At 37.3% G+C, this 24,393-nt stretch overlaps 2 protein-coding genes and 1 long non-coding RNA gene across 7 annotated transcripts in view; 2 read left to right on the top strand and 1 right to left on the bottom strand.

Moving 5' to 3' along the window:
- Positions 1 to 21,260, top strand: part of RBM25 (RNA binding motif protein 25) — a 32,501-nt gene extending 11,241 nt beyond the window's left edge. For 3 of the 4 annotated variants that reach the window (XM_021533579.4, XM_085581916.1, XM_085581917.1), the window contains 16 exons: positions 501 to 671; positions 971 to 1,028; positions 2,187 to 2,347; positions 4,954 to 5,136; positions 7,338 to 7,391; positions 7,641 to 7,724; positions 11,268 to 11,545; positions 12,350 to 12,566; positions 12,865 to 12,954; positions 14,517 to 14,590; positions 15,312 to 15,462; positions 15,808 to 16,132; positions 17,090 to 17,364; positions 17,812 to 17,910; positions 18,604 to 18,651; positions 19,701 to 21,260. In XM_021533579.4, coding sequence (XP_021389254.1) covers positions 501 to 671; positions 971 to 1,028; positions 2,187 to 2,347; positions 4,954 to 5,136; positions 7,338 to 7,391; positions 7,641 to 7,724; positions 11,268 to 11,545; positions 12,350 to 12,566; positions 12,865 to 12,954; positions 14,517 to 14,590; positions 15,312 to 15,462; positions 15,808 to 16,132; positions 17,090 to 17,364; positions 17,812 to 17,910; positions 18,604 to 18,651; positions 19,701 to 19,793 — 2,361 coding nt within the window. In that variant the 3' untranslated portion in view covers positions 19,794 to 21,260. The remainder of the gene's footprint in view (positions 1 to 500; positions 672 to 970; positions 1,029 to 2,186; positions 2,348 to 4,953; positions 5,137 to 7,337; positions 7,392 to 7,640; positions 7,725 to 11,267; positions 11,546 to 12,349; positions 12,567 to 12,864; positions 12,955 to 14,516; positions 14,591 to 15,311; positions 15,463 to 15,807; positions 16,133 to 17,089; positions 17,365 to 17,811; positions 17,911 to 18,603; positions 18,652 to 19,700) is intronic. The other variant, XM_021533580.4, reaches the window with a different exon arrangement.
- Positions 10,169 to 24,242, bottom strand: LOC146767330 (uncharacterized). Its single transcript, XR_014956020.1, has 2 exons — positions 23,888 to 24,242; positions 10,169 to 22,527 (listed from the first exon to the last, which is right to left on the bottom strand). It is a non-coding gene; the product is annotated as an uncharacterized LOC146767330 (long non-coding RNA).
- The window catches only part of PSEN1 (presenilin 1), a 25,282-nt gene continuing 25,104 nt past the window's right edge, over positions 24,216 to 24,393 (top strand). For both annotated transcript variants that reach the window (XM_021533577.2, XM_021533575.2), the window contains exon 1: positions 24,216 to 24,295. The gene's annotated coding sequence lies outside the window, so the exon portion shown is untranslated. The remainder of the gene's footprint in view (positions 24,296 to 24,393) is intronic.

Raw genomic sequence — 24,393 nt, 5'->3', positions numbered from 1 at the left:
TACAGATGTTTGCTTCTTAACCTAAAGAGGCTCTGCATTTTGTGTTTATTAAATAAAGCAGTAGTCTTTATTCACTGTGTGGAAGCTTTAAGATCATATGTCCATTGAATCCTTTGAGCCAGAGTTATTTTTTATTCACTGCTTGGTTTTTACACTATTAGGTAAGGTAATTCAACTTCCCATGACTCAAATGTTGCAAGCTTATTATTTATTGGAGAAATAATACTTAATGTTACTCTATGATCACCTTGAGACCTCCACTGGCTGTGTTTAGTCCTTTCGTTAACTTCCTTTGCCAGAAGATGGCCATCTTTTTTTGTATTGTAGAAAGCATTAAAGCCTGAACTGCTTATTGGTGTCTTACTCTATAAGCCTAACTGAGGTTCGTATGAAAATTCAAATGTGAAATAAGTGTGCATCCCCAAGTCTCATGTCTTAACGTTTTAAATAAAAAAGCAAACCAGTCCAATCCTTTATTTTACAACTTCTCCTCTTTATAGGTGTTAGTTCCTACCACGGTGTCTATGGTTGGAAAACACTTGGGAGTCAGAAAAGACCATCCTGGCTTAAAGAACAAAGAAAATGATGAAAACTGTGGTCCCACTACTACTGTTTTTGTAGGCAACATTTCAGAGAAGGCCTCAGACATGCTCATACGGCAGCTTCTGGCAGTAAGTACAGCGTTCTGCTTGTTAAATTTCATCCCTGGTGATGAATAAACTTAGGATCCACAAGCAGTGTATTGAAACCAAAAGCAGAGCTATTCTCACTTGCTGGAATAGCAGTCCACTATGCCTGAATCCAATAATGAAGAGTACAGCTTTTTTACACTATAGATGTCTGTGAATATAGATGTATTTTATTTTTAGTAGGGTTTACCCTGCTTTAATTTTTTAATATATTGCAAAAAGTAGTCACGTTTTTGTAATGTTTTGAATATAACAATTAACAATACTTCTCTTAATTGCAGAAATGTGGTTTGGTTTTGAGTTGGAAGAGAGTGCAGGGGGCATCTGGAAAACTTCAAGGTAACTTCATGCTTTTCAAAATCTCTAAATATACTCTTGTTTTTATTAGCTGGCAGCATTTTAGTATCATGACATATGGCTATTCTTAATAGTTTTACACTTTAAAATGCTGTAATATGATAGCTATGAAATTCTTTTTAGTGAAGGGCTTGTATTTTCTGGAATTGAGACTAAAATAATGGAATTGAGTATAATGTAATAGAATTGAGAATGGAAAAAAGTCTTGGGAGCCTGGAATGCTTACCTTTCTTTTCTGAAACAGAATGATTTTACATACTATTTTTGACAAAGCTTTGCTAGTTTGGACTTAGCTCCCAAAGGAAAGATACTATTCTAACACTTTTAGAAGTCACTTCCAATTATATTTTTGTCCTTCTCTATGAAGGAGGTTTTCATGATATAAAATTTACCTTTCCTATTGTCAAGTTGAACTGATTCAATTTTTGTGACCTTTTCCACAGTGACTGCAGGAAACAATTTTGGTTGCTATTTTTTTGCTGTGTTTTTGTATCTTGCTAGGTTTGTGAGGTTTTATTGTTAAGGATGTAGTTCAGTTCCTTCAGATTTTTTATATCTCACACTTTTTTAATTTTGCTGTCAAAATTTTTTTTATCATTTAACTTATGTGACTGTTGTGAAGAACCTAGTTTGAAATATTTGAAAGTTTGAAACCCTTCCCTCTAGTTTAACAGTAAACTCTTGATTGATGTTCTTGGTCATCAAATCCACTTGTGATGTCATCACATAGACTGCATTTCTTAGTTAAGGCAAATATGTCAAAAGATTTACAAACACAATCATAGAGTAGTTTGAGTTGGAAGGGACCTTCTAAAGTTCATCTAGTCGAACCCCCTTTGAAGGACAGGAACATCTTCAACTAGATCAGGTTGCTTAGAGCCCCATCCAACCTTACTGTGGAAGTTTCCAGGGATGGGACATCTACAATGTGTGTACTGGTTCAATTTCTTTTATTGGACTGTTAATTATATCAAAGATGAGTTCAGTGAGTGAACTTTGAGGGTTTTATGACGTGTACTCCTGGCTTTTTAAAAACAAGTGCTTGCGGTCCAAGTCTATTGATTTAAAACACATTTTTAAACAGTAAATTACCTGAAGAGCTCTAATGTGTTTACTTCTCATTTCAATCATCCATTTCAGCCTTTGGATTTTGTGAGTACAAAGAGCCAGATTCTACCCTACGAGCACTGAGACTACTCCATGACCTCCAGATTGGAGAGAAGAAGCTGCTGGTCAAAGTTGATGCAAAGACAAAGGCTCAGCTAGATGAATGGAAAGCAAAGAAAAAGGCATCTAATGGGGTATGTATATAATGTATGATTTGCGTTCTTTTAATAGAATGTCAGTTTAATGTAACTTTCTAGATCAGATTGCGAGCATGTCTCAGTTTCTACTTCTTTCTGTGTCTTTTATTAATTTTAGGATTTTGCCAGAATCACATTAGTGAGTCTGAAGATATGTTGAAAGGCAGAGAAGTGTAAGCTCTTAATTCCCTAGTGTTTGAACTTACCTGCAAACTACAACTACATTTCTAGAATCAATTCTGTTATTCGTTATAAAGTGTAGTAATAGGTGCTGTATGTTTTGATTCTGTTGCTTCATTTTTGTTTAGAAAGGGCTTAAACCCTAGAAGAAGTTACTCTGTCAATCTGTGAATTTGCTATCTGAGGGGAATTGAGGTTTCTTTCCCTTCTACTGATGGTCTTTTGGAACAAATAAATGAAAAGGAAAGAAGTAGATCATTCAGTAGAAGAGACAGATATCAAGCAGTGGGCTGCTTTCACACATTGAGCAGAGTAAAATTGCTTTTGTACTATCCCTTTCCAAAGCTAAGGATCTGTTCTGGAATAATTGCAGATATTTGGTATGTTGAATTCTTACTGAGATGCAAAGATACTTAATTGACAAGTTTGCATTGAAGTTAATGGTGTCTGTTTCTTTGCTGAAAGAAACCTTTGCTGTATTTCAACCCCAATCAAGTTGGGCTTTGTCTCTAAATCCTAAAGTTTTGTGTGTGCTTTAAGATATCACCTAAAACCAGTTTTTTTCTGTAAAATCAAAGTGGGAAGAGGCTCTAGTTTAGAAAACTAAAAATTCTAATCATGCAGTGGCAAGTAAATTTTAAAAATTTCAGTTTGGAATTTTTCTTAAATGTATGTAGACTATACTGGAAACGCAGATACTTTTTTCTTTTCATTTTACCTGGCCAGAAGTGGAGGCATAATGATGACTTGAAGTTCTTGACATATTTTTGACTGGATACCCTATGTTTGGGATGAAATCAAATAGCTTAGTAAATCGCAGTGCTAACTTTGTGAGGTTTGAGTGGAGTACTGTATGAACCCTTAGCCTAGGTAAGGGCTTGACTGGGCTGCCCTTTCATTCTGTACTTCCTTGTTTCATGTTGGCATCACCTGTGATACTGCTTCACTGCTGATGTTACAAACAAGCTTAAAGTATTTCTGGAGTTCTTGTACATCTCGTGAATTTTGTTTTCTATGAGTTACAATCATTCTGGGGGGTTTATGGTAACACAACAGCAGGTACTGTTTTGTGGCTTTGATGAAAGCAACTGTATGGGAACTGTATGGTAGAATGAGATTAACTCCATGGTTTTTGTTGGGTTTTAGTGGATTTGGCTGGTTTTTTGATCTTTTTTGTGGTGGTGCAAAGAAAGGCTGTGAATTGCTGAGGAGTATTGATGAAGTGCATTGTAATCAAACTGCTTGCAATTCTATTTATACCTTCATTGGTGTTCTGGTGCCACTTGGATCCAAAAGTTTCAAATTTTCTCGAATATTTTGAACTAAGATAGCAAACATGTAAACTACAACACGATTTCATACAGAGACACACCAAGCAAACCTTTATCTTACTAGCTGCTCTCCCTGATCACTTCTTCTCCCTGGATCTCTTCAATTCCATCCCCTGTCACCACCTTCTAGCTTTTCAGCCTGCTCCTCCTTGACCTGGCAGCTTCTTCAGCTCCAACTGAATCCTCCCTTCCCCCTCATTCTTAGCTGCTGCTCCATCCGACCCTTCCCTCCCCCTCACTCCACCCACCACCTATGGTTTGACGGGATACCCAGCTGGATTCTCAGGTGAGATTCCATTTTTCTAAAAGATTCAGGGGATCGAGAGGTGGGCTACCTTGCTTGGTGTGCACATCATCTTTTTATACTTTCATGTAATATTTAGGGAAAGGCACTTCTTTGTGTTCCTTTTCCTCCCTGCAAGGTTGAAAGGGGCAAAAAGATGAGGAACTGCAAAGTACTTGATCAGCAATAATTTTTAAAATAATTTGTTGTGCAAGGAATGTTTTCCCTAATGATGTTTCTTTAATATAGTTCTTCAGTTTGAAGTTGCAGCTTGGAAGTTTTAGGTAGGCATTTGTATTGCATGGCATTTAAGTAGAAGGCTTGGAGGAACTGCTGTTGAAGTGACTTGAAGTTCTGGAACATAAAAGGCAAAACTTTTGACCAAGAGCTGCACTATAGTGATTGCCTTTCTGGGAGCGTGTGGGTGCTCTCTTTTTCTGTCTACTGCCTTAATCACCATTTTTCTGTTCTATTTTAGTTTGTTATTTTATTATTCAATCCTACACTTGCTCTCTGCAGCCATTCCATAAAACTGTGCAATAAACTGTGATATTGCCAGCGTGAAAAGATCTGACTAATATAATGCAATTGATAATTACTTGTATTTGTAGGTGGTTTGGTTTTCATGTGGTGAGTCATTTGTTTCTTTGGTTTTTTTCTTTTTTTTTGGTATGGGTTTGTATTTGGGGTTTTGCTTTTTTATAGTAAATACTGAAGGGGCATGAATGTGATGATGAAAAGTGAACTTCTGACAAAACAACTATTACTCTCAATTTGTTAAGGCCTGTTACTTTGCCGTTTTTCCCTAGAACTCCAGACCAGAGACAACAAATGATGATGATGAAGCACTGGATGAGGAAACGAAGAGAAGAGATCAGATAATTAAAGGGGCCATTGAAGTGTTAATACGAGAATATTCCAGCGAGCTCAATGCCCCCTCCCAGGAATCTGACTCTCACCCCAGGAAGAAGAAAAAGGAAAAGAAGGAGGACGTATGTGTTTTGATTTTGGACAAAACAGATTTTTTTTTTCTTCAACTCACCTTTATATAATGGCCAAACCTTGTGCAAATACTTTAAACCTAAACTTCTGATGAGAAAACAAATCAACAAGCATTGATGTCAGCAGCAGTTTTTTGTTGGTTTTTTTTTTTTTTTTTGAGCTGAAAGCTAGTCAGTTATAGACACCATCCCTTCAGCATGGTTTAGGGTTTTAAGCACATAAACTTCTTGGAACAACAGGTTTGAATCTGGGCAGGACTGAAACGACCTTTCATCCCTCTGAAGGTGGAAATACTGAATTTAGTGCAGTTTAATCTGTATGTGCATATAGGGTTTTTCAGATAAGAACATAAAAAACAACTGTAAAGAGTTCCTGCATACCATCCACTTCCAGTGAAAGATGCCAGGGTGCTATTGTAATGCCACAAATTTGGTAGTTTTGACAAAATACTTCTCTCTGTTTCTAGAATGCATTCTTGTAGTGTGCCTTGATACAACTGGTTGCAGCTGTCTACCCATATGTGGAAGCACTTTGTTAGTTGTGTATGTCCTTGAAGGGATCCTTCAGGGATGAAAGGCATATTGTAATCTTCCTGCCTTACAAAATCACTTTTAAACACCTCTCAATTTGGCTGGATTTGGTCAGCCAGCTTTCCTATCTTGTGCAATGTGAAAGAAATCGTGTTAAGCAGGAATGAATGTTCTGGTTTAGACCTGCTTCTGTGAATGACCTTTTTATGGATTAAAACAAAATGGAGAAGGGGGAACAAGGATAAGCAAACTCAGACTTAGCTTTTCCAGCAAAGTTCCTAACCATGGGAAAATGGGTTTTCCCACCTACTATTCTGCACCTTATATGAAAGAGATTGGAAAATTGTTTGACCAAGATTTTTACCCACCTAAGTCTTCTGCAAAGTATCTATTCCAAGGCAATGGTGCAGCTTCAAATGCTTGTGGAGTTTAATGTGGTGCAAGAAACATCTCCCTCAGGGACCAAGTCTATCTTCCCAAAATGTTGTTAGTCATGGCCAACCTGAGGCATAAAAGTGCTGAGCTGAGAATTTGTTTTTCTTTCTTCTCCCTCCCTTTGGGAGAAGATGTTTTCTTTGATGACAATTTGCAAATGAGTCACTGTCTAATGCTGTCAGCTGTATTTTTTGTTACTATCACTGTTACAATGTGTATTGTCCTGTGGGTAAATATACATATATATGGCCATGAACAATGCCAGGTAGTTAAACATTGTAAGAGACCTTTGCAGGCATGAAGAGCTGGGTGCTGGGTATGTCCCTGTGACAGAGCAATATTCTCTTAGCTCTGTGTTGTGTAGAACTTTACTAATCTGAGCCAGTTAAGTAGCCAAATGAGCTCTTTTAAAATACGCAGCACTTGTGGCTGCGTATTGCAGCCCATCATCCTTCCCATATGGAAAGGAGGACAAGAAACTTGGAAGTTGCCATCTTTGGCCTGTGTGGATAGAGGTGGGAGTGAAGAGATGGTACTAGCTTGTTCTCTTCTCCATAAAAGAGAGGGGAGAGAAAGACTATTCATGGTGGGGGGGAAAGGGAAGGTGGATGCAGATATATTGTGGGGGCGGTGAGGGAGGGGTGTGGAATCTCACCAGCTCCGGGGCTGTTGTCCCCTGAAGGGCTTGGTGTGGTGATGACTCCCGCTGGTGTTAGCAGCAGAGGCTGTTAGTTCTTCTGGGTGAAGGCATGACTGCTGTGGGGGAGTTGAAAATGTGTGCGGGGAGCTGAGAGTGAGTGGAATCTGGTTTTCAATTTCAAGCACGGGGGAACCTCGCTAATTCGCACTAAGTATAAGAGCAGGTGCAATCTACCAAATTTTGCGAATTAGCGAGTAAATAAAATCAAGACATACCCACTGCAAATATACTTATTTGTTTTCACAAGTGTAGCTTAGCCTTGTTTCTGATGCTATCATAGCATACTAATATCCTGTAGTACACTTGTAATTCAGTGAAGTCTTACTAACATGAGACGTCACTATGTGTTTTTAAGTAGTTCAGCGAAGGGAGAATTAGCGAGGTTCTTCTGTAACTTTGTTGAGTCAAAGAAATGAGATCACAGCAATACAATATTGCTTTGTAGTACAAACATACAAAACATTGTTTTTCAGAGTAGTGTGCAATCAATTTTTAAAAAAAAAAATCTCCGTGGATTTTTCCGCAGATTTTCCGCAGATTTCCAGTGGCCCCACTGATACCTTATCCACTCATCACCAAGGTTCGTTTACATTGTAGGCTTTGACAATGACTATGTTTACTGCTAGTTGCCAGATTTGTGACTCTTGTCCATCTGATTTTTTTTTTTCCACTCATTAACATCAGACTGTCAGGTTTGGTACTGCAGAAGGACTTTATTTATCTCTTGCAAGACTGGTTGAAAACTTCTAACCTTCAGCTTTTCTCTTGTTCTCCTGTGTCTGTACAGATGGCTGTTAATGCTTTTACTCCTGTCCCCCTTGTTTTTTAGGAGGATATAAATGCTATAGAAATGGAGGAAGACAAAAGAGACCTGATATCAAGAGAGATCAGTAAATTCAGAGACACACACAAGGTAGTATTCTTGTTTTTGCACTTGATACAAATTAGGCTTTTTCAAAATCCAAAAAAAACACTATTATAAAATTTAGCAGTACATTGCAATATCACTTAAAACTATGTTTGTATTAGGTTTAATATACATGTAGTTCTTTACAAGTCAGAAAAAGACAGTTGCCACGTTAAAGTGGCCCATGACATCTTTATGCTAAGACTTTGATTGCTACTGAGTATTTTTCAGTCTTCTCACTTCAGCATGAATAAAGGCAGCTTAAGTTGCTACACATACATTTAGTCAAGATATTTATAGGTGAATGCTAAACGGGGTGCAGTATAAGACATACACTTGAGTGTGTTTTCTCTAGGTAGATTTGTAAGATTATCCAAGATTTTGAAGAGATGAAACGTGAATTAAATTAAAGTCTTTTATTTTAATAGTTCTAAGTTAAGAGTGGGGGAAGATTAAAACTAGGTCAGTGGTTACCAGACTTACCAAACTTTAGATGCATGGAAGAACTGTAAATTCCCATAAAGCTAATCTATTCATTGACCCCCACCATTATGATAGAGATCATATGGTGACTAATGCAAGATGAAACTCACAGCTTGGAAAGTAACATGGAATAGGATGTAAGTATGAGTTTCTGTTTTTTATTATACTTATGGATGCCCCCTCAGAAAAATATGCAAAGGGGTAACTGGCTTGGAAATGTTTGTGCACATCAAGTCCCACCCCAGGGTCCCCACTTACAGAAGTTTCCACTAATGCTAGTGCAAATGTGAATGTTTCTGCTTTGGAAAGTGATACTTGCGGATCGGAGAGCGCAGCTATGCATGTGATGTTCTTATTTTAATGTTTAGCTTAAAGTTGGTATTGATTTTTCCCCAACAAGATTGGAGTGGTCCTTGGCCTAGGGAAGTATCAGCAAGCTGCTCTTTTGAGCACACACTTTTCTTTCAAAATACCCCCAAATCAACATTAAAGAAAATGTTGAAGATACAGCAAGGTGAAATGTGCCCATGTTGTTCAGCTTTACCACATGCAGTCACTGGGAATGGTACCATGTTTTCATGCAACCGTATCAATATGAACAGAGGTGACTACATGTTATTGTATGTACATGTTTTCAGTTTTTCTCTTGACTAAAGTTTTGCAAGGTAGAACCTGAGGGGGAAAAAATCTAGAAAAAGTCAACTGAAGAAGCTCAGCAATTGAATGTGAAACTGGTTAGTGGTGAAACTTCAGTACAATTATGTTCAATTCCAAGCCCCAAGTTGTCACTGATACTAAAATGCAAACAAGTAATGCTTTTTTAAAATTGCAAACAAAACAAAAAAATCAAGCTTCACTGTTTCAGAAGCTGTTGGGCATTTCACTGCCCTTGATTTGTATTTTTGGGGGGCTATTTTGGATTTCTTAACATTAAAAATCAACTGGAAGTAGTCATTGTGTATATTGGGCATGTTTAAAAGGGGCTGTTGAATCCTTAGCAGCGGGCTAGTGAGCACAGTGAACCTTTGCATGTTTTTGGTATGAGTTTATAAACAATAACGACAGACTGTCAGGGTATCAGCATTGCAGGGGGCGTCCATTTACAGCACGGACGAGTCTGAAGAGAGCTCAAGGTAAGATTTATAATTCTTCTACCTGTTCATTTCTGTTCATTACTTCAGTTTATCTGATACTGTTCCCATCCCATTACCCTGTCAGATCCTTTTATTTAGGTTTACAGAAGTTGACTGAGGTCAGATTTTCATTACAAAATACACCAGTTTATTTTTTCAATTGGATTTTAAGGAAGTGGACTTAAGAATTTTAATATACCAGAACTTGTGCATGTGTATTTGCACTTGTGTGAATATATTTTTAATAAAATAAAGAAACCCACTCTTGAGAAATCTCACCATAAACAAAGTTTTTGAGAGTGGTGAAAAAGCAGGAGTACAACTTAAGAAATTTCTATTGGAACATCTAAGATAACCTGTAAGTATCAACCACTTCAGTATGTAAACTTTCTTTAAAAGTATATGAAATTTGAGGTAAGTTGTTTTTAAAAGTTGACAGCCTAGTTTAACATTTGATCCTACTGAGGTTTTACAGTGTAAAGCTCCTAGATAATACAGCATTAGAAATAAGTTTTTCAGCCCAGTGTGTATTATAGGATCTAAGTTTTGTTTTTTTTCCCACATCAGTTTCCTACCATTTTTAGTGCCTTTTTCCTTTGTGATTTCAATGTATCCAACACGGGTTTCCCTGTATTGTGTTATCAATGCAGCATAGTTTCACTGGATACATTAATCACTAGTGAATTAGCTTTATTTCTGTAATCCTTTGTCGGTTCTCTGGTCCCTGTGCCTATGGCAGAAGAACACTAATCAGGTAAGATTGCTTTTTAAAGTTGTCTTAAATGCTTTGTTTAAAAGAAAAGAACAAAAAAAAAACCCACAAACCAGAGAAAATGCTGTTTCATTGTTCCAGTTTTTAATTTCATTTCAGTGTTGGTAAACGTGGAGCCAAAGGGGATAAACCTGTTTATTCTGCTCAATATTTGTTCAAAAAATGGTGTTCTTGCATCCATCAGGTTGAAATTTGGTATATTTGGTTGTTATTTGGTATATTTGTGAACGTGTACTTGCTCTTCCTCCCAGAAACATAGCTAATAGGCAAGGTTAATCCAGTGTTGGCGGTCCATGTCCTAGCACAGCATCTGTAAGTGAACACATAACAATTGCTTCCAAGGATGGATTTATCTATCATTCTGTTGATGTATTTTCTATTGTCTTATAGGAATTCTGATAATAAGAACTGTTTCTATATGAAAAAAGTGGCAATTTTGTACAATTTTTAGTAAAACTAGCAGGTAACCTTTAGTTTCTGTGTTTCAAAAGAGCTATTTCCAACCTTTTTTTAACTGTCTCCATCTTGCAGTGATGGAAGTTAAGATTCCATTCTGCAGAGTCCCGTTCTTACCAATGAACACTTAGAACTTTTTAGGGAGGGAAAAGGGGAAAAGTGACAGTTTTCTTCACTGTTTAACCATATGCACCGTGTGTAAGTGGATATATTTCTTTACCCAAGTTTTCATTTAAGATGGCTTTGGTGTGCCAAGACTTTTTGGGAAACAACTCACTGTCCCAGTAAGCATTCCACTGAAATATATTTTCCTAATTGAACAGAGTTAATTCTGGAAGTTCACTTTAGTTGTACCCAACTGGCTTGTGGGGCCAGTGGAATTTGAGTCCCACCTGAGTCATGACTGGTAGTGCACACTGAATGTGCAGTTTAGTCAGCTCATAATAGAAGGCCAGCCCTACTCTGCTAAGGTTGGAGATTGCTGGTCTGTGTAGATCTGTGCTTTTGCACGAAACTTAGTCTTGTGATTGCTGCATTTTGATTTCCTACTTAGAAGTTCCACAAAATACCCACCAAACCCTATTTAATACTTTAAAATTAGTGGCGGTTTTGGTATTTCCATAACCAGCCTTGTGTGTTGCGTCGGGAATATCCAGTTTGTGTAACTACAAAATTAACTATGAAAGTTCTCTTGTTGGTTTTTAGAAACTGGAGGAGGAAAAAGGCAAAAAGGAGAAAGAAAGACAGGAAATTGAAAAAGAACGCAGAGAAAGAGAAAGGGAACGGGAGCGTGAACGAGAAAGGAGGGAGCGTGAAAGAGAGAGGGAACGTGAACGAGAGAAGGAGAAGGAACGGGAGCGTGAACGGGAGCGAGATAGGGACCGTGACCGAACTAAGGACCGAGACAGAGACCGCGAACGAGACAGAGATCGTGACCGAGATCGTGAAAGGAGTTCAGATCGCAAGGATAGGAGCAGATCAAGGTAAATGCACTTTTTCTAGGGCTGTTTACTACATGCATATAGTTCAGTAGATCTGCTGCCATTCAAGAGAATGATCCTTGTGGAGGATCAGAATAACAGCAGGAAATCCAGACTGGGAGAGTACTTGATTTGCCCCACAGTACAAGAATATAAAAACTGTAATATGCAGTAAGCAACTCTCCAGTTATGATTTAAGTATACTGGTTTTATCTCAAGTATCTCCTATTTTTCATTATTAGTTTTGTTCCTGCTAAAGGTTATCTTATGTTTGTGGTATTTCTTAGCTTAAGCAGGTGTTACCATTTCCTTTGTTACATGGTGGGCTTCTTGATTGGATTTTGGGGGATTTTGTTTGGATTGTGGGGTTTTTTTGATAAAAGCAAGGGGATTATTCTTTCAAGCTGTAATTAATCATGTCGTATTTCAAGTGCTGCTTTCACATTAAATCATCTTGTCAGAAGTGTTAAAATTGTCTGTAAGCCACATAAACATCAAAGATTTGTTAAGGATACCCTTCATTTCTGGTGGTTTGGGCTGTGGAGTACTGCTAACACAGTCTCATAAGAAATGGCCTTATGCTTATGCTTAGTTTCTGTAGATATTGCTATTTAATGGTTAGTGTTCAAACAACTACTTTTTGTGGGTTTTTGAATGCCCATCAGTAAGTATTGATTTTATGCCCATTTCTATACCAGCTAATCATCTTCTACATCTACAGAAGGAAAATAACCTTTAAAACGCTATTAATAATTTGAAAGGAGAGGAAGGCTGTCTACTGAATTTTGGGGATTTTTCTTCCTTCAGAGAAAAAAGCAGAGACAGGGAAAGAGAACGAGAACGCGAGAGAGAAAGAGAACGAGAACGCGAGAGGGAACGGGAAAGAGAACGGGAACGGGAAAGAGAGCGAGAAAGAGAGAGGGAAAAGGATAAGAAGAGAGACCGAGAAGAAGATGAAGAAGATGCCTACGAACGACGAAAACTGGAGAGGAAACTGCGTGAAAAGGAAGCTGCATATCAAGAGGTAAGTTGGAATTTCTAAGCTTCTTTAGATAAAAAGAAGTTTCTGAGAGTTGATAATAAATCCTCTAGTATAAAATGCATCATTCTCTCTTTCCTAAATGTGTTTTTTATCCTTTGAGTACTTGAGCTGGAGCAGAATATGTAAGTCATTGTCAAAACACTTTTTATTCGGACATTTTGAATTAAAATTATGCAAATTATTTTTAGTACAGTTACTTTAAACAACAATTCAAACTAACTTTGTAATACTGCTATTCTTAATGTTCTTGAGGATTGAAGTGTATTTTCTTCTGTTGCAGCGTCTTAAAAACTGGGAAATCAGAGAACGAAAAAAAAGTCGAGAATATGAAAAAGAAGCTGAGAGGGAAGAAGAAAGAAGACGGGAAATGGTAAGACTTATCCTTTGACATGTAATTTTCCCTGCCTTGTTCTGGTCCCATTTAGAATGGAATATTCTACTGTTATGTTTATGGACAGTAATGGAGCTCTCATTTTGTATAAGGGCCATGTGTGTTTTTATACCTAAAAAATCCCCAGTTAATAGACTTGAAACAGAGGATGTCTAGTAAGTAGGAGTAATATTTAAAATCTGAAAAACAAAACCTAGTGGTTTGGCCTTGTGAAGGCAGAAGAGTGAGAAGTAGGCAGCTGCAGAATACTGTGGTCTGATCATCACTTACTATTACATCTGTAACTTGTGTCAGATTTGTGACAAAAGCTACTGTGTGTTCTAGTCCTGTTTCTTTAACTTCCAACCTGCTCATGTGCCTAAACCTTTTATGAGATATGATACAATATTCTTTAATGTATCTACACACTTGATAAATGTCCGTCCTTAGTTCATTAGTTGTGAAATTATCAGTTATACCAATGTAACACTTGGAAGCTTTGTTGGAAAAAACACCTTAGGTAGATAGATATTTTTGTAATATCATTTTGTGCTAAAGCATAAAGAAGTTCTTTTAAGTTTTAGGGGTGCTATTTCACTTCATAGATTCCCAAAGAAGGAGAGAAGATATTGAGAGAGTAGAGAATGGGTTAGAAATTTCTTCAAAGCTGTATATGCAAAGAAACACACAGGGGAAAGAGGATTATGAAATATATTGTTTCATGTGGAATCCAGGTTTTCCCTCTAGATGCATGAAGGGGAAAAAAATTGTTTGAAATTGACTCGATATTTTCCATTCCAAATCCTGGATGCTGGCTGTGGATGGCAGTTGTAGAAAACAGTGTTTCATTTTGTGCTGAAATTACAACCATAATTGTAATTTGTTTCTCAAAGTTATTAGCACAGAAATATATTGTTATTGGTTTAAGGTTATTGCTTAAATACATGTTAGAAGGTCCTAATTTAATTTACATTAAAGAACTGGGGGTTTTGCCTCTTTTATCAGAGGGGGAGAAAGTGTCTCCTCTCTTTCTCCCTCACGCCCTACAGTGTTAGACTTGCACATTAATACCACATAAGCCTGTACATGAGTGCCACATGCTTTGTTTCAGTACCACAACTGGAGGGTGCTTATCCTAGGAGCAGCCCTCAGATTTGTTTCTGTGCATGACTGTCTTAAAAAAGCTCTTGAAACAAAACAGTACTGATAAAATACACTTAGGCTACCATGTTAACATACTCAGTAACAGACTTAAAGGATTTGGAGAAAATGAACTTTTGATCCATTTCATCTGTAATTTAAAACAAAATAAACCAAATAAATATATTTATATGTGGGTGGGTGGGTGTGTATGTATATATATATGCGCCTAGATCAGTGACACAATACCAGTGGACCCTCTGGACACAATACCAAAACTTTTCCATTTTCTGTTTGGAAAAGTCTGTATTTTTAGTTTAAAGCAGAGTAGATCTACAATTAACTTGCTAATAACATTAATAAATTTTAAACTCCTGGAAAGGAAACCAGAAATCATTATTTTAAGTTTCGATTCCTTGCAGGCAAAGGAAGCCAAACGGTTGAAAGAATTCTTAGAAGATTATGATGATGACAGAGATGATCCAAAATACTACAGGTATGTCCTTGTATTCCTAACAAAAAGATGCCCATTGTTTATTTAAACACAATTATGGGATTTGTTGGCAGAGGCTTATGGAGTTAATACTTGACTGGTGATATGATAATGTAAGGTTAATGCTCCATTACCTAATTTTTTTTTTTGTGTCACTTGATAAGTGAACAGAGGGAAAAGGAAAACTTCTTACTTCTACTGGTTAATGCTTGGGAGTAGCTGCTCATTCCTATCACTTTATTTTTGTGAGGCAGGGGCAGAGGTCAGTGTAATATCAAAATGAGGTGCTGGGAGCAGGGAGAAGGGAATAAGCATGCCTCTAAATAATTCACTGCAAAGAAGCTTCATGTAAATAATATGAAGAACAAGCTTGTTAATGTGAATTATTGGGAACATCCTTCAGCATGGGACTAACTAATGTTTGCATAAAACTAATTTAGCAGAAGTGGTTCTGGCCAAAAATCTATAAAATTTAATTCTTTCTCTAAAGAGATCAGCAGCCACATTCTCTACTTCTGTGTAATGTGGTGGGGTAGATTCTGTACAGTAAGGTTGAGAACTGGTATCTTGATATTCTAATGTTACAAATACAAAGGATGTCATGTGCTCTTAGGAATCTTATTTGTGTGTAGTGGGGGATATATCTGCATGAAGTTTTTCTTGTACTGTGGTACAAGCCCCTCATTGAAATGTTCTCTCAATAAAAAATATGTATCTTTTATAGGGGTAGTGCTCTTCAGAAGAGGCTAAGAGACAGGGAGAAAGAGATGGAAGCAGATGAACGAGACAGGAAAAGGGAAAAGGAAGAATTAGAAGAAATTAGGCAGCGTCTTCTGGCCGAAGGACATCCAGATCCAGATGCAGAACTCCAGAGGGTGAGTTGCTGTTGGTCTGACTGGAAAATGAGTCCTTTGTATTCTGGTTGTATTGAGCAAAATTATGTAAGAGATCTGATATTTACTCTTTTCTCTAATCACTTTTTCTTGTAAAGAAGTCCAGATAGGCAGTAGGAACAATGAAAAAAAATAGAACTTTCCAGATTAACATCCAGATTTTAGGGAGTTTGAAAACAAATTTTAATTAATCAGTATTCCTTACAAGAATGCAAGTAGTTACATGTATTTTTCTTGACTAACAAGGAGAAGGATCTTTAGATTCTTTTCAAACCGTTCTGGTTTTGAGAGAGCTTCTATTTTTGCTAATTGCCTGTTTCACTGTAGATGGAGCAGGAGGCTGAGCGGCGTAGGCAGCCACAAATAAAACAAGAGCCAGAATCTGAGGAGGAAGAGGAAGACAAGGCAGAAAAAGAAGAAAAAAGAGAAGAGCCAGAGGAAGAGGAGGAGGAGCCTGAACAAAAGCCCTGCCTTAAACCAACTTTACGACCCATCAGTTCTGCTCCTTCTGTTTCTTCAGCTAGTGGAAACGCAACTCCTAACACACCTGGTGATGAATCTCCCTGTGGCATTATTATCCCTCATGAAAATTCACCTGAACAACAACAGCTGGAGGAGCATCGGCCCAAAATAGGACTCAGCCTCAAATTGGGCAAGTTTACATGTTATTTCAATATTCCATATGGGATCAAAATAAAAATGGTCAAGCTGAGTAGCCACATGGTTTTCCAAATAAGTGGTATGGTTTGATGTATTTATATCAAGTCGTTGTTATCCAGATGCTTGTGTTGACGATCTATCCAGAAGATAGACTTTATAGAGTTCTCTTCATCCAAAACCTTGAGGGCAAAAAAGGAAGGAAATTTAGGCATGTTCAAGGGATAATTTTTGTAGGAATGTTCTGAGCTGGGATTGGTTATTTTCACCTTAATATATCTGTAAATATCTCTTTAAACTTATTGCTACTTTTCATTTGTGTAAGCATGTGTTAAATTTAAGACCTAGGTAGTTCTTATGTTTACTTAAAACTGTTTTGAAGAAAAAAAAGTAGATTTTTTTTTCTCCCTTTAAGAATATCACAATCAACTGATGACAGTTGTGAGTGAAATTTGAGCCTAGAGTTCCTTTGTACTGTTGCAATTTCCTGCTGTTTTAAAAAAATCAATTCTGAGCAGCAGAACTAAGAACATTTGTATTCCCAAAGGTTTGTGTGCTTTTTATTTACTGTTTTAAGTTATGCTGGGCTGCACTTTAAACTCACACTGTGTTGTGTCTTAAATGATGAGAGACTGTGGTATTAGGCTGATGAATGCTTTTCTTACGTTTTGCAGCCTTTCACTTTGTGCTCTACCTTTGCTAAGGTTGGGGCTCAACTATAGTCTTCCCTCAGAGAGAGTGCTAATTGGTTTCAGGGCAGAGAAAGAAGACCCTATTTTTCAAATGGGTCAGTCTTGAACAAACTCAATTAAAAATCTTTACATCTTTTGCCACTTTTGTAACAGAATTTGAGAGATTAAAAGCCAGTGCCAGGCATTCATAGATGTTTATGTAGCATAAAACAGTTTCGGTTGCAGTTGATGAGTATGTTACTCTGCCTTTTGAATTGTAGGTGCCTGTAACAGTCCTAATCAGCCCAATGCTGTAAAAAGGAAGAAACTTGCTGTGGATAGTGTTTTCAATAAATTCGATGATGAAGACAGCGATGATGTGCCCCGGAAAAGGAAACTTGTTCCCCTGGATTATGGAGAAGAAGATAAAAGCAATATCAAAGGCAGTGTCAATACAGAAGAAAAGCGCAAGCACATTAAGAGTCTCATTGAGAAGATACCCACAGCAAAACCAGAGCTCTTTGCTTATCCTCTTGACTGGTCAATTGTGGATTCGGTAAGTTCATTCATTTAACCATTTAAAAAGGCTTATTTTTTCCCAAATAAACATTATAATTGAATAGAAAAGCAAGGTTACTGGGATCCCAGTGGATTGGAGCATCATCATTTAGTGGAGTCAGACTTGAGTCCTCTATTTATTGTTCATACATAATCCTTATTCTGAAGTATGCCTGCTTATTTTTGTTTGATTTCTCCTGAATTGCCACTAGTAATTATCAAGCAGTTTTATGGAATGAGGAAAAAAGACACTGTAAAAACATGTTTGAGTGGCTCTCAAAATACTTGTAGATGCCAAATCTCTAAGGGTTGATATCATTGATAGCAAAATGTATCTTCTGCTAAATAGCTGTTTGAGTCTTCTAGATGCCTATTGGGTAACTGTTGCAACAGAGTGATATTTAAGGTAATTATTTATTTTGGTTTTGTGGGGTTTTTTTTCTAGACACTAATGGAACGTCGAATTAGACCATGGATTAACAAGAAAATAATAGAATATATTGGTGAAGAAGAAGCCACACTAGTTGACTTTGTTTGCTCTAAGGTTTGTATCTTTGGTTTTCTCTGAAATTAGGGCTTTGCTCCCTATTTAAAATGCTGCAGTGACTCCTATACTCATGTTTATAATGGCTTGTCTTGGTTTATCTTTGGGCTACCATATGAGAGGCAAAGCAAGTCCTGAGAGTTTTGTGACACTGTTGATTAGCAGAAAGTCAAAAGCAGAAGTTGAATATTTGCCATGCTTACATTACATACAGATGTGTGTATGTATGTAATAAGTGGAACTCTATGGTATCAAAAGACAACTTACTTGGTTCTGGGGAAAAAAAATTAAATATTTAACAGGTAGATGAGAAATCCAGTTAGGAGTGATACAGGGAGAATTTTGTCTTTGTCTTCCATTAGCAGCTTATTGTTGAAGAGAAGCTTTTTCTTTAAATTTAGAAAACATAATTTGAGATATAAGAATAGCCAGCAAATACAGGACCTGTGAATCTCTGGAGCTTCCTGGAACTTACTCTTCAATAATTTGCCATAAACTAGTACTCACTATGATGGATTCTGATGCAGTTTGATACTAGTTTTTGCTATGGCTATTACTGGAACCTGATAAACTGCAAATACTTCTTGCACCTGTAGACTTTTCAAATAACTTGGACGTAGCTGGATTTTGTCCAAAAAATGTATATAGGGTTTAGTATAAGTTTTCAGTCTTAAAAACACTTGTTTCTTCCAGGTTATGGCTCACAGCTCACCTCAGAGCATACTGGATGATGTTGCCATGGTAAGCAGAAATTCTGTAACTGATATACTTTGTACATTTTACTGAAGCTAAAAGTCAATTATCCAAAATAGCAAGAGTCCATAACAGAAAACACGCATTAGATATGATTAAGCACAACATGCTAGCACAGGCATTATTTTGCAGTTACAGCACCTAGATACAAATTACTGACCCCTCTTCAGAACTTCTCAGTACTCAGAAATGTGGAACAAAAATTTTTGTCCCTAATAATCAACAATAACAGAACTGTATCAGAAATAAAAACTTTTATTCCTTCTAATTCTTATTAATAGATTTTTATTAGTGGTTTAGTGGGTCTTTTCCTAATTAATGAGCAAAAGGTGATTTTCTGTAGAAAAGTAAAAGCTCTTTTTTGCTTAGTTTTGGAAGAGACCAACAGTATGAAATAATGCTACTGTTACACCATGTTTTCGTACACTGAAAGTGAATAAAAACTAATCCACTCTCTTCGTGTAAGGAAACTTGGAGGCAAAATTGGTAGGAAACACATGCATAGTGCAAGATAGTAGATTGTTTTTGGTGTGACTAGTAGGTGACTTGGGGAACTTCAGAGAGATGCTGTCTACACTAAAAGTTTGTACAGATTCAAGAAAAGCCTAGATAATAAGTTCAGGGAAGAGGAATCCATTGAGCATTTATTTAACAAATATCCAAGAAAGTTCAAATGAAAATGAACAGATTAGGAGTTAATTTAAGTGAAGATACCACATTAGGAGTTAATTTAAGGGAAGATGTCCTGTTCTTACATTGTTTTCAAGCCTGCCATTTCTCTGCTCTTCCCAAACCACTTTTGGATAATAGCTTACTGATGCTTCTACTTCTAAGCTCAACAGCTGCCCTATACAAGTGTGTAGTTAGAGCCTGGTCAAGTCACTGATGCTGGACAAATTCGCCAGATTTTCATTCAGCCCCTCTCTCAAAGACTTGTATTATGCTATATCCATTTTCCTCTGATGTATCTACAATTAGTCTTTATAACTGGAATGCATAACCTAAAAAATAATCTATAAAATGTGTATTTCCTACAGGTACTAGATGAAGAAGCTGAAGTTTTCATAGTCAAAATGTGGAGGTTGTTGATATATGAGACAGAAGCAAAGAAGATTGGCCTAGTGAAATAAAGCACTGTCCTTGCTTCTAGGGTTCCATGTCAATTTTGGGCTTTTTTTTCTCCCATTGTTCAGAGACTTTGAATTCTCTGTTCTCAGAGACTTGAGACCTGTATTTTTTTATGTAGAAAATGTGAATTTTTTTGTCCTCTGCTCTGAGGCCCCTTTTACCCTTCTCAATTAGTTATCAAATCCTGCATTGGTTCTCTTTATAATACATGAGGTACAATTACCGGTATGTTTTATAAGCTGCAGCTACTGTACATGCTATTTGGTAATTTTGTTATGTTACTCTGATTCTTGTAAATATTAAGAAAAAAATCCTGTTTTGCAAAACATTTGCACTTAATGTGGAACTATATCAGTTACAGATGAAGACAAAGGATTTTACTGCAAGTTTATCAGTGTTTTTTTTTGGGAGCATACTTCCCCTTTTTTATTTAAGAAATTATCAAAATACAATTTAAAAATAAGCATCTTGAGCTGTTTTCACAGAGCAGCTTTGTGTGTTAATTTGATCTCTTCATCTGACTGAAAAAGGAGTTCCTTCAAACTTCTCTTTCTAATGTGAACCAGTAGTACTCTTGGTATTTTGTTGCCTATTAAGAGTTACTAATGAAGCTGGGAACCTAATCTCTTGCAGATGCTCTGCTTCTTTCCCAGGAAGTGCAAATCACAGGAAATTTTTTATTTGCTCAGTTAAAACAAGAGCAGGACCTAAATTCAGTAAGTGTTATGTAATGGTTTTTGGTTTTCTCTTCTGCTCAATTTCATTTTAGCCCTACCTACTATCTCTTCTGTCTCCAAAATAATCAGATGGCTTTTTAAAGAAAAAACTATTTTTTAAAACTTTTTTTTTTAGTATTTAGAAACAAAACAGAAAGCCCTGTTTGGATGCAACTGTCTCTTAAAAAATAATAAAAAAACAAACCATGTAAACTAAAACATAAGTTTTCAAACAAAGCTGAAATCTTGTTTTTATCCATACTGTTAAACTAGCCCTGACTTTTGTTTTCTACTGTACACAGTCTGTTGTCCACAAAAAGAGGGTAATATTTTCCTGCCTTGTTTGTATGTTTTTTTTTTATAAATAGACTGATATGGTATAAATGATGACATGTACTGTAAACTGCATTTTTTTAATCTCATACCTGGGTAAGAAGTCAAATCTATAATGTGCTGTGAGCTGTTTTGATTGCAGGAGGACTGTGTTCCAGGGAGCAAACGGTCTCAAAGTTATTTTTAATTTTTGAAACAAAATTCTTACTAGCAAACAAATTAAGTAAAGGTGTTCCAGTATCTCTGTATTGTATTTAACTGAAGGATACAGGTTGACCTGTTCAGAAAACATAACTGTGACCTTGAGTTACTAGTCTTTGTATCTGGAGAGGACACTTGAAAACACTGTTCTTAACAATTGGGATCGTGTATAGGTTCCACCATGTAAATATTTCAGATATTAAAAATGTATATATTTGATTTAAGGGTTGATATTCTTTTGGAGTCTTATGCAGCATGCAATTGTATTTAACACTTAACTGCATCAAGTGTTCCCAAAATGGGGGGGAGGGGCGGAGTTTAAAACTACCTCCTGCTTATATCAGGTGACTAGCAGCCTGCAAATTTAGATGTGATCCCAGTATGTTCTTTCTCATCCCTGTGATACTACACTACACATCACCAAATGTTTTTTTTTTTTAACTTGAAGTGTCATGCTCAGATGTTACTTTCATGTTGTGAGAATGTTTTGGTTTGCATGCTTACATGTTGCAATCTTCCTATTTTTTTTCTGCAACTTGATGGTTGCAACCTTATGAAATTACTTCCCTGTTCTCTCTATAAAGTTCTGCATCACCATTTACCAAAAAGTTTTCAAATTCTAAATAAATTCAAAGCTTGCTCTGTTTGTAGCAAATACAGAGAAGAGGGAGAGCGAACTTCATGAGTGCCTTTTGACCTGGTAAATGGCATTCTCTCATGAGTAGTAGTTAAATCAAATGTGACAAATGCATTGTAATGACATTGTGTGACAGATTGCCCAACATCCTCATCTGGATTCTTCAGAGAAAGCTCAAGTTGTGAAACTTCAGTTTATTTCTGCCCTAAACTAAAGCTGTGTGTGCAATGGACATAAGCTTGTACTCTCCTAAGGAGACTGAAGGTGCCTGGATGAGAAAGACATGTAAACTCTAACCTGGAGTGTTAAATATCTAGATAAATAAGTATATAGAATCGTGATATCAAAAAATCAGTTTTGGGGAAGTTCAGGTTTTTTTCAGTAGTGGAAGAAGAAAATGTTCACTAGACGAACTCTGGCTTATCAGCTTTTCCTCTTTCAGAATGCAAGTATAAAGTCACTTCTTCTTTTACCTCTTACTGAAAGTTTTGATCTTATGTCTCAGTGATTTTGTGTCAATGTTGCTGGGGAGTATAACACAAGTTATGTACTGGTGAGGTTCTTAGTATAGAAAGTAACTTCTGTTTGTTAAGCTTCAACATGTGCTAACAGAATTATTTCAAGATAAATTTGGAAAATCTGGGGTAGAAAAAGCCTTTTTTGCTAGTATTACCACACTTCACTGTCTGGATGTATGATTTAATACACACTCTGTGTTACATTAGACACAGACCAAGAGTGTGCTCAGAATGGGATACAGGAGTAGAGATGTTGCCACCAGGTACTCGGTGCATCATGCCATAGTACAATCCATACCTTGAGGGAAAGTTGCTCCAGAAGTTCCACACACTGTAATGAAAAAAGACCAGTAATTACACAACAGAACTGGATATACTTATTTATCTGGACCTTACAGTGGAATAGGGCTTTAAAAGTTGACATAACACATACTCTTATTCTCCTGATAATCATTTTGTGTAACTGCCATTCAGTGTTTGGAATATGTCAATACAAAATCTAAAGTATCATTTTTCTTCCTTAATATACACTAAAAAGAAATGGGAAACAAGGAGCAAGCAAGACCCATTACAAAAAAATATATATTTTTGTATTCTCTTAAGTTGGTGAGAGTCTTATTTTGTTCTTAGAGTATTTAACTTGCTCATCTGCTGATACGGTCTTTCTGATTTTGGCTATTTCTTTAGGCAGGAACCTGTACTAAAAATAATTATCTGGCTAGATGGTAATGGCTCTAAATGTGGGCAGGGGAAAGGCATTAAACAGTGAGTTTAGCTTCTTACTGAATTCCTGTGTCTTATGCTTTCCTATTACTGAGAGGGAATTAGATTTTTCATGTTCTTATTAAACAGGGTTGCTAGATAGCTGCTTGCAGTAGTATTTTGGAAAGTGGATACACTGAAAACTGCAAGCTGTTGGGTTTTATATTACAATTGAGTCATACTTGTTCATATTCTGTACCGTATCTGGTGTAGGAACATTGAGTACAGAATTAAAACTTAGTACACAGTCATGCAGTGTGAGCAGTATAAAGTATTGTTTAAAAGACATTTCGTCATAGATCAAACTGATACTAACAATAGAAAATAGTTTGGTACAGCTGTATTTCCGTGTTTGGTTGGTTGAGTTTTTTGTTTGGCTGTTTCTCCCTTTTAAATTACAAGTAGTTTTATTAATGGTTAGACATCACTTTCAATCTAAAAATGGCTTCTTTTAAATGCATTTCATATTTATATGAGCTATTGAAAGTCAGTTTTTGTGTTGCAATGCTTGCATCAAATCTTTTAGGTGCAATAGTCTGACCTACTTAATTTTACCATAGATTTTCCTGTAGTGTAGTTAAATACTAAAATACAATATTGTTGTAAACATACAGAATTGTGCAGCCCCTCAGATTTTATGTTTTTTATATTCCGTGTGGTTATATGTATCATAGCATTTGCTATGTTACTAACCCAGTTGATTATACACTTGAAAAGGAATTGTGGATGATGCTTCAAATATGGATAGCAAGGTAAGTTTCAAATTTAGAATTGACTTTTTTATTTTTTCGACTAACAGGTCTACTTAGAGGCTCCTTGAAAAAATAACCACGTTGACTTTTAATCCTGTTTTTATTTTGAAATATAAATTTCCCTTTAGGTTACTTTCTTAACGCCTTTTTTGTGGGACCATTTTAAAACAGGCTTACGGGCATATGTATGACTTGTATTCAAAAGCGCCGAGAAGTGTATTTTCTCATAAAACCTCTATCTGGTACCAGGTTAAAAAGGTCAAGCTGCATTTTCTTTGCACGATTCCTCTCGGCGGGTGTTCACTCGGCTATGCAGCCAGCCTCTCCCAGCCGCTGCCTTTCTCCCGTTCCCACCCGCGTTTCTCGGGTTCCGGCACTTGCTGACGGCGTGCTCTTGGCGAGGCGCTGCCCCGCGCCCGGCTCGCCGGGTTTACCGGGGCCGGCCGCGGGTCCGGGTGCGGCGGGGGCCGCTGCTCCCGCCCGTCGGAAGTGAGGTGCGGGGGGCGGGCCGCGGGCCGGAAGCGAGCGGGGCCGGCTGCGGGCGGCGAGGAGCGGCGGCGGAGCGCGGGCAGCGCTGCCGTGCAGGTCCGTCTGGCGGCGGGGTCGGCGCGGCGCCGCGGGGCGGGCGAGGGCGCCGGGCCCGGCGGGCCGCGCCGGGGGCCGGGCGCGCTGCGCCACCGGGG

Source organism: Lonchura striata, chromosome 5 (genome assembly GCF_050655825.1).
Source record: "Lonchura striata isolate lonStrDom1 chromosome 5, ASM5065582v1, whole genome shotgun sequence".
NCBI classification, from domain to species: Eukaryota; Metazoa; Chordata; class Aves; order Passeriformes; family Estrildidae; genus Lonchura; species Lonchura striata.
This window is presented reverse-complemented; position numbering and strand designations above follow the sequence as displayed.